The 13,351-nt window shown below is 35.0% G+C and overlaps 2 protein-coding genes across 7 annotated transcripts; one reads left to right on the top strand and one right to left on the bottom strand.

Moving 5' to 3' along the window:
* Window positions 1-22: 22 nt before the first annotated feature.
* Window positions 23-6,233, top strand: LOC116766109 (myosin-9-like). 5 transcript variants are annotated; one of them, XM_032655777.2, is made up of 19 exons: window positions 23-251; window positions 358-461; window positions 646-681; window positions 773-877; window positions 1,137-1,229; window positions 1,300-1,350; window positions 1,421-1,529; window positions 1,632-1,735; window positions 2,431-2,602; window positions 2,751-2,902; window positions 3,029-3,150; window positions 3,232-3,382; window positions 3,513-3,695; window positions 3,869-3,984; window positions 4,051-4,298; window positions 4,526-4,650; window positions 4,719-4,840; window positions 4,955-5,066; window positions 5,186-6,233. In XM_032655777.2, the coding sequence occupies exons 1-19, from the start codon at window positions 227-229 to the stop codon at window positions 6,095-6,097; spliced, it is 3,042 nt and encodes a 1,013-aa protein (XP_032511668.2). In that variant the 5' UTR covers window positions 23-226; the 3' UTR covers window positions 6,098-6,233. The 5 variants fall into 5 exon arrangements, with proteins under 5 accessions (XP_032511668.2, XP_032511667.2, XP_032511669.2 ...); XM_032655776.2 differs by having other exon boundaries at window positions 773-886; XM_032655778.2 differs by lacking the exon at window positions 773-877 and having other exon boundaries at window positions 25-251.
* On the bottom strand, window positions 6,172-12,031 carry LOC116766112 (myosin heavy chain, non-muscle-like). 2 transcript variants are annotated; one of them, XM_061523011.1, is made up of 19 exons: window positions 11,917-12,031; window positions 11,153-11,244; window positions 11,016-11,078; window positions 10,743-10,833; window positions 10,561-10,667; window positions 10,308-10,488; window positions 10,056-10,204; window positions 9,865-9,986; window positions 9,582-9,747; window positions 8,755-8,955; window positions 8,535-8,650; window positions 8,090-8,198; window positions 7,830-7,980; window positions 7,610-7,749; window positions 7,417-7,536; window positions 7,155-7,268; window positions 6,847-7,050; window positions 6,430-6,661; window positions 6,172-6,263 (listed from the first exon to the last, which is right to left on the bottom strand). In XM_061523011.1, the coding sequence occupies exons 1-19, from the start codon at window positions 11,951-11,953 to the stop codon at window positions 6,241-6,243; spliced, it is 2,418 nt and encodes an 805-aa protein (XP_061378995.1). In that variant the 5' UTR covers window positions 11,954-12,031; the 3' UTR covers window positions 6,172-6,240. The 2 variants fall into 2 exon arrangements, with proteins under 2 accessions (XP_061378995.1, XP_061378996.1); XM_061523012.1 differs by having other exon boundaries at window positions 8,773-8,955.
* Between the last annotated feature and the right edge of the window lie 1,320 nt (window positions 12,032-13,351).

The raw sequence follows: 13,351 nt of genomic DNA, 5'->3' as shown, positions 1-13,351 counted from the left end.
TTTCTATGTGAATATAAAACCTTTAACGCCTGGCCTAAGTGACAACACGAGTGTCAGTTTTGCTCTTTTTTTGGCTTGAGAACGCAATTACAAATTATTTGGTATAATATTTACAAACTTTATAACTCTTTTGTCTTAATATTTCTTTATGCATTATATTTTAGCTGTTTTTGTTTTGTATATCACATTCTATAGTCAGATTTTTCCGTAACAATACTGGACTATTATGTCTCTGGAGCCTAAAGTACAAGGTGGGATTTATATGCATATTTTAACTGGACATTACTATTTTATTAGCTTCATACAATGCTATAGCATGAACAATTATACCGCTTTTTCATACATTTATAATCGCAGCAAAAAATGAAGGAGCAATGGGTTATGCTAAATGTAAGATACCACAGCGATTAACGCCGACTCGACAACGCACTCCTTCCGCTAATAAAGCGATGCCTGATACTGTGAGTACTAAAATAATATAAAAAACCCTCTCTAAACACTTTATAGAAGTTGTTCACTAGATATAGGAACCCAATGAAAGTTATTCATAACACTCTCCATACCAACATAGTTTACATCGTATTTCTATTACCTTGTTATAATCACAATACATTTATCACAATGTAATAATCTAAAAATTTACAGAAATACAAACCGTCCATCAGGCCGAGGTCGAACGAGGTTAGAATTTATTTCAGATAACAGAAACGTATTTCTTTTGTTTTAAGTATATAAAGGCCACTCACGTACTGTGTACATTATACAACTTCAGTCAGCTACAAAGAGTAACAAAATATTTGATGACACCATAGAAATGATACCGAATATGACACGGTCCGCCAGACTGGAGCGAGAGAGGTTGTTGCCGATATCGAAAGTAAAAAAAGTTTGTTCTAACTAAGCTTTAAAATAAAGATATTAATTTAGAAGGAATTCGAGCCTCAGATTAAACATAATTTATAATTACAACACCACTCGTAAGGCTCTGTCTGTTCCAGACCAAGTAGTGAATGCTGAATGTTATACTTTGCTTTACCCTTTGAAGCGTAGTCATATATTATATATCTCTTTCATTCGGTCCACACACGACGTGTCTTGTCGGTTTGCTGGCCACACTCATTTTTTTTACGTTTTAGAGGCCCTTCATAAAAAGACAATTGAACAACGATAACTATAATGACAGCCCCAACAAAACAACCAGACAAATTATAACAATACCCTTAAGACAGGTATGTTACGTGCAGTGGGATAGTGATTGTTTATAGAAAAAATATCTAAAATAACATATTTATCTTTCAGAAAATGTTACTATCCAAAGCTACGTATCAAAGATCCAATTTACCTGACCAGGTATTCAAATATTCAAAAAGCCTGACGCGTATAATAACCATGTCATTTTTATTTCATTTTTTCCTACCAGGAGACCATAAAGAAGTGTGAAGAATTGGAGCTGAACCAAAAGGATTCCACTGACGCTGCCCAGCTTTATAGTGATATGAAGAACTTGTTCTACGATTCCAACGAAGAAGGTTGTAATGTTTACGAATGTAGTATTAAATGTATCGTATAGAATATAATTAATGATTGGAAAAAACATTCAACGAGTTAATCTTCAGGATTTGATTTCACAGAATCAGTTACATCTCGTAGTGATAAGATCGCCTACCTCAAAAACAACTGGCAAGAAAAAATACTGCAGTTTCAGGAAATGAAAAGCGAACTTTATAATCGACAGGTCATATCTTTCATTTCACCTAAACAGGGCGTATATTTTGTTTTGTATGTCACAGAAAAGTTATTCGTAATTTCGAAGAACTTTACGTGGAGAACCAAACGTATCTGTTCATATTGTCGATACATTTAGCATCTGTAATTTAATATAAACTTTATAAGCAAATCGAACGGCTTGAACTAAACAAAATACAAGCATGTATAAGTCGCGTGCGAGCAGCGACGGGTGTAAAAGCTAAAGCAAAATATAAACAACAGAATAATTTTGATCCCGTTACCATACCGGATCCGAACAGGTCCATAAGTCATACATCATCTCAGCGGGACGCGAATTGTAAAAAATATATAATTTACAAAACTCGAGGATTCTGGGAAAACGTTCCTCGAAAAGGATTTAACTTAGAACCTTTATCGTGAAATCCAATAATAATTTTGACTATATTATTTTGATTGATTCTTGTAGTGATCTTTAGTCACTTCTCAAAAATAAAGTTTTATTGGATCTCGTAATGTTTTTATTTATAGGTAAATTTCTATTTTCAATGAAAAGGTTTACGAATATAGCTTGGTATGCTGATAGATTGAATCTCTAAGAATGACTTAATAATTGTTTTGGCACTTGGATCCAAATGCAGAGGACGAAGAATAATGTGTATGAATATACTGAGCCTTAACAAATACATTAAATATAAATCACAGAAAACCATACTGGAAGTATACGCCATCCTCCGCAACACAAAGGAGAAGCTGCGAGTGCTGGGCCACCCAGCCAGCCTGCCGTCCGCCGAGGATCTGCGCGTGATGAATGTGGCCAACATGTCGCCGGGGCAGCTGCTCCAGCTGTGTGCTGGATCAAAAGTTAAGAAAGAAGGTTCGGGTCGTAACGATACGGGAGGGGAAATACGATCGATAGGATTTTCTATTGTTTTAAACTACTGCCTATTATTTGAAGCCTATCTTGTGTTGTCATCTTTTATATTTTAGCAGTATTTTTTAATTTAAGTTTACATTCTGTCCAGAAAATGAACAACTCTCCCCGAGGGGTTTAACGATTGATTTGAAAAGGGTAAATGACATGCCGTCGAAGCTCGTCGCCACATGCGAACAGACCCTCGTCAAGAGAAAAGAGTTCATTGACTGGTTTCACAGCTTCTTGAACAATTCAGTGAAGGTGACCATCATCACGTCTTAATAGGATCCATATATTAGCTGTCGATTGAAATAGTTTAGACAAATAAATAAACGAACGTTTGAAACGAGAAAAATATAAAAAGATCGTATTTATATTATATCGCAGGAGTATTCGAAACAAAAACTTTTAAAAAAAGTCAACGAATTCAACGAAGAGAATGACATGATTTACAGCAGCTTACAGAACTCTAAGAGCGAGTTCCTCAATGAGATAAACGACTACTTGAGGTCAGTTCTAGTGTGTGACTAGTGTGTAAATATTAACAGTTAGAAATTTGTTAAATTGAATTCGATTTGATTTTTTCTAAGAACTTATTGGAACGAAGCAGTCCGCCTTCAAATGCAAAACGAAGAACTAACGTGTACTTTGTCCGAGTTGAATTCCCAGAATAAGGACCTCCAAAAACGAATACATATTTGCGAGCAACAAAAGTCCTACAACAATAAGTTGAGGATCGAGGTATTCAGTGATTACTCTATAAAATAACACAAAAAATATAGGTGCAATTATTCTATATGTTCATACATTATGTAGTCTTTATAAATTAACCATTTGTCGTTCAATTCTTATGTTCATTTAACTTCACAAGGAACTTGAAAAAGAACTAAAAGAAGAAAATATCAAGAGAATGACTATAAAGGACAGGCTGTCAAGGGCCGAAGGTCAGGTGAAGATCGGCGAGGAAAGGTCGCTGCAGTTGGAGAGTTCTCTGAGCCACGCCAGGAACAGGACGAGATCCTTGGAGCGCACCGTGCAGCAATTACATGATCAAGTTGGTGACGATGTTTTAAAATTATTTATTTACACATTTCATAAGGACATGCAGAACCTTGAAATTAACTGAGCGAGTTGTTAGGGGTGGCGGTGGTCACAGATATACACGTCGTCTTCATAAAAATAGTAACTGTATGACATCAGTGAACTTACTCAACTAATCCTCCACAGAACGAACAACTTCAAAAGGACTTTGATGTGGAATTAAATAAATTAAAGGAATCGATGAGGAAAAACACATTGCAGCTGGAAGAGATAGCCGCTGCGAGGGAATCATTGCAGGCTGAGTCAGTCCCTTAACGAGATTACAAACGGATCAATATCCAAAGTATTTTATAAAATTTGCTTTTTAGGAAAGAAGACTTTAAAAAGAAATTGGAGGAATTGTCTGAACAATACAGCGAGTCCGTCAACAACGTTAACCAGGAACTGAATAAAAATGTGACAAAACTAATGGACGTTGAAAAGAAATATAAACATTCAAAGGAAGAGAATCTGAGTTTGAGAAATACCGTGGAGTCCCAGAGCGCACGGATAGCGGATACAGAGGAACGATACGCTCAGCTCCTCGGAGAGTATAAGGACATGGAAGCGGCGTTTAGTAAGTGCTGAGTGTACTGAGCATACTGCATATATATGTATAGAGGTTTTGAGTTTAATATACTGTAGAGAAACATGGATGAAATGAAAGGAAACCGTTTGGGATGACAGGTGCTATAATCTAGACACTATGTGTATATTACATTGGTCCGTTAGTAAATGGTTAAAGTTAAGACGACATTATTCAAAGGATACTTAATATATTTTAAAAAGAAGTTTTTCTTTCAGAAGAAACAGTTAAATATAAAGATCAGTTTGAGGAAACGAGAGAAAAGCTCGAAAAAACTAATTCCGATTTAGCAAAATATAAGAACTTTGTCTCAGAACACAGTAAAGTTATAAAAGAAATGGAGGTTAGTTAAGATTAGATACGATAGAGATTTAGATTGAACATTATAATATAACGACAGGAACATTGCAGACTGATTATAAGAGGTGTCACATGTTGGAAGAGAAACTAAAAGGAGAGATTAAGAAAAAGGAAGAATATATAGCAATACTGGAAAACAAACAGGAACATATGGAGCGACAGATACAAGAAAGGTTATCTGTCACCTTACTGTTCATACTGCTACCGTTTGAGATTCGATTATTGACAAAGTTTTCTTCTGTTTTTTTGACGACTTCTTTATATCGATATTTTTCTTAACATTTCAGTGAAAGTAAAATGAAAATGTATGAAAGTCAGTTGATCGATTTTAAAGAGCAAATAAAAATTTTGCAAGAACACTTCGGTGAATTAAAAGATTTGAATAACCTTCGCAATCTGGTAATTAATGTTTATTCAGCTGTCACTTGTTTGTAGACTTGGTCGCCTTCTCGTCCTTTTCCTGTAGAAATTTACATAGAAATAAATTTTAGAAATCACATAGTGACATATATTTGTAGGTTGAAGAACAAAACTCGTTGTTGTCCAAAGCCAAGGAGGACTTGAATAAAATAACAGAGGATATCTTCATGAAGAGAGGCGAATTAAATGAAGTAGAAGAGACGCTCAGGGAGCAAGACGAAATACTCAAGGAAAGAAAGAATATTTTACAAATTATGTCCGAAAAGGAGGAAGAACAAAATAACATAATACACCTCAGTCAAGAAATCGAAGAGAAGAATACAGAAATTAACTCACTAATCACCAACATTGAAACAAGGAAACAACAAATATGTCAACTCGAGAAAATCATTCTCACCTTGGAAGATCAAAACTGCAGAGCTGCGATACAAAAACGAAAAGACCACGACAAGATTCATTCGCTGGAGATGAAGCTTAAGGACTGTGAATGTTATATTGAGAAAAAACTAAACAGAGCTCCGCAATTCGAACATTTAGATAACTTAATAAAGATACTCGAGGAAGAGATTGAAGCGCCATATGAGAAGCAGTTGCTGGCTGCCAAGGAAAGCTACAGCGACTACAGAAACCTTGAGGTTTTGGACAACCATCACACAAAACGATTTTACGACGAACACAATCAAATTCAACAAGAAAATGTTAAAACACCCACTAAAATAGTCATGGGAAATTTCGTCAAGAAAACATACGATTTATCAAATGATTCTAAATACGATTATGACAATCTCGACCGAAAGCAGGCCATCACCCATATTGAAACACAGAAGTGGATGCCCCCTCCCAACGCAGACGATCTGATGGCTTTTAATGAAAGTAATTTAATATACCACAATAGGCCAGGCCAAGCTAAATACCCAGCTGAAAAATACTTAAAAAACCTCCTTCCTGATCAATCGAGAATTGATAAAAAGAGTAAAATGTTTAAATTCGCCGGTCACCCCCTCGCTTGAATGGGATGTTAGTTTTATGGCGTTTGTAGAAATATTAAAAAATGATGTGTGAAATGAAAGGTTTTCAAATGTATAAATTATAATTTATTACAAATTGACGTTTTGTAAATTATTTAAATTTCTTCATATTTGTTACCAATCACCTAAGGGAAGAAAATGGTCGAATCTGAAATAAAAAAATAGGTTAAATAAGCCCAAATCTATGAGAACTTGTGACAGTTGTTAAAATATTAAATTCATGAAACTACGTTACTAAGAAGTGAATAAATAAGAAAAAAAATCTAAAATAACTATACACAAAGGTGTTTTTTATCTTTATAAAAATACCAAACTTGGATTTGAGGAAATCTTGCTACAGGAAGTATCGTGACGGGTCCGGAATAGTTCTCTCTCCAACGTGGCCCTCCGTCTTTCGAGTTGAGTCCTAACTCTGGTCTCCCTCTCCAGTTGTATGCTCTGTGAGACCACGGCGCTTTCGAGACGCAACACACGAGCCCGCTCAGCTTTTAAAGCAGACCAGGTCTCGGCGGACGACGCGCAGATAGACGACACGGATTTAGATATCTATTCGTTTGTATTAAGAAACAACAATGACATTAACCATGACATTTTTATATTTTTGTCCAGCTAAAACAACTCACTACATATTCACTGAATTAATACTCAAAACATTCTAATATATATTTCTAAATAGACGTCATGTCGTGTCATATGATTCGGTACTTATTTTCTAAATAAGAGATAGTCACCTCAGCTTGAAGACCGTCAGATATACGGGGCAAGGCGTTATCCTCTAACTGAGCTTCAAGGTCTTTCCTCGCCCGAGTGATCTTGGCGAACAAGTCCGCAGCCCTCTCGTGCCTCTCCAACATGAGCGCTCGTGAAGCCGCGGCTGACACTAAGGCCGACCGCTCACGAGACAACGTCTCCACTTGCATTTGTAATTCCAACAGCTTTTAAAATAATAAAAAGATAATTTTTAAAAAGAAGAATCATGGAAACTGTGCAAGCACCAGGTCTTTGCATCAACTGCTTCAGACAACCAAAACCTGCAAACCTCAGTCTGAAGATCTTGATACTGAGTGTCCTTGGTGTAGCAATCATAATTTCTCAAACGTTTTACCTCAAGACGCAGCGTCGCCAGCTGATTTTCATAGTCTGTCATGGTGTGCTCCCTAACGAAAAATGTATAAGTTTATTAAGAGATATCAGCGTTTGACTTTCAGTATTCGGTACATTAATTATTGAAGGGTCTTTCTCTGTCAGCGCAACCTGTTCCTATGGAGTAGATGGAACTGCTAATACATTAAGTGAAGTACTTGCATGATTTTCTCGTTTTCTCGCTGTTCTTCGATTATATTCTGTAATTTCCGTATGTGCTGTTCTTTCTTTACTAATTCTGCAGACATCTTGTCTTCCTTGTCAGTCCTCTCCATTTGCTGTAACAGCAGTTAAGCTGTAGATATAATAACTGCATGATATTGATATATATATTTTAATTGTTTAAATTACCGCAATTTGAGATAAAGACTCTAAAAAGCTGTCTTTATCAGCCCTGCTCAGACGTAGTTCTTCTTCTGCCCGCGATAGAGTAACCCGAGTCACTTGCAATTCTTTCCAAATTTCAGTCTCTCGATCAGACGGTTCACTTTCTTTAAACAAAAGTACATTAGGATTGCGTGGTGTAACATGTGTTTGACACTATTTTCGATCAACGTATCAATGGACGAACCTTTTGAAGGTATGTAATCACCACAGCGTCTTCGTTCCAGATCCACTAAGCGAACTGTTCGTTCTCGTAAAGACAGCAATTGGTCTTCGAGCTCTCTAACCCGACCTTTTAATTCAGCCACTTGTCCTTCAGCAGTATTCTTGTTTCTTTCCTGGCAACAAAAATAAAGCTTGACATTTTTATATCTTTTTAGTACCTTTTGTGTAAAAACAATTCTTAATAATAAACGGGTTCATAGAAAAAGGCTATTGTCATGTCACCTGTTCTGCTATTTTTTGCTCCAGCAGTTCTGTCTTCGCCTTAAGTTCCGCCTGGCGCGCTTCCTCTGTACGTTCTGCATTTTCTGCTATCTCCCTTAACTCCTTAACTCTTTAAATTTTAATAATATCCTATTTATATATTTGAAAAATAATTAAGAACATTCGTAGACTATAAAGAGAACTTTAGAGAAGTGTATAATCTTAACATTTTTCCTTCATTCCTCACAAATTTTGAAGTCCATAAAAATGTATAGTAAGTATCTCACTAAATATGTTTTATGTAAAAAAATTACGAATATAATTGATGCTCTCTGTTCTTTTGACAAACTTAACACAAATCAAGGATATGTAACCAGCAATATGAACAACGCCACAACTCGGTGACTGACGCAATGAACCAAAAATGTTCATTGTGCACGCTGTTTGATACTTTTGTTATAGCAACCTGATCTCGAGCGCGTCTCTCTGACGTGACAACGCTTCAATCGTCATTTCTCCGGTTTTGGAAACCTCTAACATCTTCTTTGAACGTGCGTCATAGCTGAACTCCCGGTTACGATACTGTAATAACGAATTAAAATTAGAAAGAGCACGCTATGTTTTAATAAATTAAACTACAATTTTCCGAACACTGACTTAACATGATCTGCATTAAACATAATTACTAAATTTTCATTGTTTACAAGTTGTTCCATATCCTTGTACTTGCGACGAGCCGTATCGAGTTCAGTTCGGACTTCCTTGAGCTGTCTCTCCAGTGTCACTATCCGAGCTCGAGCCACCCTCAGCATACTCTCAGCTCCATTTACCACTTCCTTAAGAGATTCTCGCACTTCGCGCTCCTTTTTCAATTCTTCAAATAATGCCTACATTCAAAACATTTAAACTTGTGTGACTAACTGGGGTTGTCAAGTGATATCGTGCCAATGGAGTAGGGGTGACGGTTTCGATGAGTATGTGACGTGGAACGAAGAAGGAGGTAAGGATAATGATTACTGTTGATCGCCAAACTAAATAAAGCCGTCAGATGTAGGAAGGGTTTCCCGTCCCAATCAAGATCATACATTAATATAAGTTTATATTATTTTAAATAAGTTGACGAAAATTGGAAGAATCTATACATCTTTAAAATGATTTGAATAATTTGAATGGTGGTAAGACACATTGTACAGAGATAAAAACATTATGACAAATACTTAATCTACGGAAAAACTGCACTTCGTTTCAATGGAAAGAACTAACCCGTCATCAGCTTTATTAAGAGACTAAAATTTCTAAACTGAGTGTTTTAAGATCAGTAAATAACAATTTTTATCACTTAACATGCAAAATATCGTATGTAGCCACGTAGTTAACGACAGCATGGAAACAAATTCGAAAGTATTTTTCTATATACGGTACCGAATAGGATATACTGGGCCAACAAGTTTCTATAAATAGTTTGCTATTCATAACGAACACGCAGAAATTTCAATAAAACAACACTCAAGACCTGATGATTAACAGAGACATCTGATTTCCGTCCGTCTCTCTCTTTGATTTCTTGATTTATTTGTTCCTTCTTAATCAGTTCCTCGATTTTATGTTGCAGCGTCAGGTTTTCTTTTGTAACGCGTTCAATTTTCTTGATCATAGCATCACGATCTATCCATGGAATCCTAAATAAATAATTCAAAACATTTCATATCATTTCCACGTTTAGAGATAAACAACATTGCTGGTCTTATTCTGCAAGTTACTTGGTTTAAGTTAGGTTTAATCATATAGCAACTCACTTTGCAAGGTCCATGGAGTAGTTGATTTTAGCTTTCAAATTCTCAGCAGTTCCAACCACCATTTTATGTAACTGTTCAGTTTCATTGTCGAATTCGTGGTTTTTTGTCTTCCACTCCAAATTCTGAAGTAATGCAAGTAGCCGTTAATCAATCGATCAAATTCAGATAAAAACAAGAGACTGGAAACGAACCGTAAGATATGTGGAACGGTCGTTGCGATGTTTGCATCTTAGCATGTTGAGCATATCCAACCTCCTGGCCATGATGTCGGCACCCATACCCAGCACCTCCTCTGGTATGGGTTGCAGATGCCCAACCAGTTGCTGCCAAACCTGAGGACCTAATAGTAAGAAATAGATCATTTGCAAATCATAGTCTATTTTTGGATTTTTTTAAATTCCTAAACATAGATAGCACTTTATATAAGTTGTTGTAATATATACCAAAAACTCCATCAATTTCATTATTTATTGGAGTCGAAAAATCGTCCCTCACAAGAAGTAGAAGGTCGTGCGCTGGCCAGCCCTTCAAAGAAAGTATTCTCATTTCTCCTAGACTTTCGTCTGGCATACCAGCTCTCGATTCTAACTCCTTCACTGCTGCAAAATGCTCTAATACGGTATTCTAAAAATAATTAAATAATAAGAGTTACGACTTCACAATTTGTATTGCCATTTAAATATTTTAGTCAATTACTTGCTGAGCAATCAAATTCTTCCTTAACTTAATAAACTCTCTCTTCTTTGTGGCTAACGCTCGCAAGGTTTTTGTCAGAATGCATTGCGGTATGACGGGTTCTTTTTCTAAAAAAATCCAAGAAAAACAAGTTTAAGGAGCGTTTCGTTTAAGTACAATACATTATGATATATGACACCAACCGGACTTTTCACTCGTGTAGCTCTGAGATTGATCTGATACCATCTTATTAGTTTGCTGCGTCGGTTCCGCTCGGATAGCAACTGTATATTCCTGTATTTGTCAAAAATTAAGGAGATCCTTTTAATGTTTCAAATTAAAAATATAATATAAAAATGGATATATAGTTACCAAAATATAATTTCATGATCACACTGTGTTATATGTTAGGTTGTGACGCGAAATATATTGACAGAATGAAGATTTATAAAATTATAGCTGAAAAAAATACTCACATTCGATGGAGATAAACTTTGGCATCTTCTCGTGTTGGCAATCTTTCTCACTACAGAGGGAGTCTGGGAAAGTAATGTAATTAAAGTAATGTTTACAATGAAGCAAGGGGGATTTCATTTATGACTGTCTAACTGACCCTCCGAGGTTTTCTGGCGATGGGACTGACAGATTGCGCTCTCTTGTATAACACAGGACGAGGTCGTTTCTTAAGACCGGCATTGTCATTTTCTACAAATGTACATATATAAAATATTACCAATAAACGTAAAGGGGGAGTCAAAAATCTTTTTGACAATCAGATGTATTTTAACCAACTTTAAGAAAAGCGTTATTGTATTCTATCGTTACGTGTGCTGGTTTTGAAGATTTCAATATTTATCTGTATGTATGTATTAAAACGACTGTCCAACAAATCTTCGAATATATATAATGGAATTTAAAAACATAAATAAAATTATAATTGAAAGACAATGGAAAACACATGTTGACATTCATACAGACAACACGAGATTTTCAAATATCGGATCAATTTTAATAAATTTGTAAAACAAATTGATAAAATCCTCCAACTTATATTAACATTTAAATTTACGTCGAATTGATATTCAGATAATCCGAGGAGTGATAAAATAAGTCATAAATTTGGCTCATTCTAACCACCGAGGCAACAACTAGCCAAGGATAAAACGTTATGTTAAAGGTGATTCAAAATTAAGTCATTATATCTATATTTTATTAGTTAATTATTTCTAGACCCAACATAAAAGAAAATTCTAGAACGTCACCCTTACGAGAATAACTACGGTATAGTCCGTAACTTGGTTATATGCACAAAATATAATTTTTTAAACTAATTCTGTGGATTTTAATAGAAAATTATTTTATAACATAAATTTCAACCTGCCATAGGTTCCGATTTGCAAACCGTGTTGAACATCACAGTGTTTTTATAAATTTTTAAGTTTTAAAATCGAGACGCTATAAAATTTTATGATTTTGACAATGTTATTAGACACATGATTTTATACATTGTATTTGTGTCATATTCCTAAAAAGGTTTCTGTATATGAACTGTCACTCCAAGAAAGGTTTTAGCTCTACTGCTTGCACTTTACCCAAGCAAAATGTTTTTAAATTTAGGATGAATGACAATCGCTTGTAATACGATAATACGGTCTGGTTATAATATTTAAGTATTATATTGATGTAAATTAAATCGCTTTTACCTGCGTGACTTAATTCGAAACAAAAGCCTTGTCCGGAACAAGTGACTTATTTAGTTTATTCACCGTTGATATCGCGGCAAGCGAGATATGAGAGGGGCCAGTTACAAATGTCTGACGGGCTCCTGGACCTGCGAAAATTTCAACTACGTAGAGCATATTGAAATATTTATTCTAAATTTTCTTTTTGGTCCTTAATTTTTGGCGGCTCAAGACACAATTGTGCTGTTATTATTTGTGAAACTACAATACACTTGAAACTTTTTTGGGATCGCAGCTAACGGATTGTTTAGGAAATAATTCTGTTTAGGATATTAAAATCACTTTTCACACTTGGATATGAGAATGATCATTTTAACATGCATATTATTACGGAATACATAGCAAATAAACGAGACAAGGTCAACGGATTTCTTACATAAGTCTGCGATACGACATGCGATAGACAGTCGAAAATATTAAAGTATCTTTAGAAAATAATATTTCTATTCCCGTTTGCTAATTCCATGGTCAAGAGATAAAATAATACAAAGTTAAATAATAAAAATCAGAACTCAAAATTAGAAATTTAGTTTACTATGTAGTATGTTTACTGTCATTTATAGATAGCTCTAAAATAAATTCTCTCAAAATTAGACTTCGCATCATCGTAGTCGACTTTGTATGAAATCTAAAAATAGAGCCACGGGGCACGCTCTTTAACTTTAGGTATTTTCAATAAAATCTTCTTTGTTTAATTTGCTACAATCAAATCTTTTTACTGTAAATATTGCTACAATTTAACCTATTCACAATATTATATATTCGTATTGTTGTTTTTAAAAACGGCTGCTAACTAATCTGCTTTCACGATCGTAATCAATAAAAGTATTCAGCACAGTAAAAATCGTCATCAAATAATTTCAAGACCAAAATGATTAAGTAGCAGAGGAATCAATGATCTCAAACGTCTCCTCCACAAAAACAATTCCCTATAATCTTCGAGTTTGTAATAAATGATTTGATTATTATTCGACTTGCGATAAAATTATTATTTTTTCATCAATTTAAACAGCTATAAAAAAAGATCATTAAGATTTAAAAAATACATATTAGAAAAGTATCCAGAATCG

This window comes from Danaus plexippus, chromosome 15, assembly GCF_018135715.1.
Source record: "Danaus plexippus chromosome 15, MEX_DaPlex, whole genome shotgun sequence".
In the NCBI taxonomy this organism is placed as follows: domain Eukaryota; kingdom Metazoa; phylum Arthropoda; class Insecta; order Lepidoptera; family Nymphalidae; genus Danaus; species Danaus plexippus.
This window is presented reverse-complemented; position numbering and strand designations above follow the sequence as displayed.

Bases quoted from the DNA above. Each gene is read 5' to 3' on its own strand.
- LOC116766109 (XM_032655776.2), top strand. From the start codon at position 227: ATGTCTCTGGAGCCTAAAGTACAAG. The intron at 1,736-2,430 runs GTCATATCTTTC...TATAAATCACAG, and splicing joins GCGAACTTTATAATCGACAG to AAAACCATACTGGAAGTATA. The intron at 5,067-5,185 runs GTAATTAATGTT...ATATATTTGTAG, and splicing joins TGAATAACCTTCGCAATCTG to GTTGAAGAACAAAACTCGTT.
- LOC116766112 (XM_061523011.1), bottom strand. From the start codon at position 11,953: ATGTTCAACACGGTTTGCAAATCGGAACCTATGGCAG. The intron at 10,668-10,742 runs GTTGGTGTCATA...GGATTTTTTTAG, and splicing joins CTACACGAGTGAAAAGTCCG to AAAAAGAACCCGTCATACCG. The intron at 6,662-6,846 runs GTGACTATCTCT...ACAAACGAATAG, and splicing joins CTGACGGTCTTCAAGCTGAG to ATATCTAAATCCGTGTCGTC.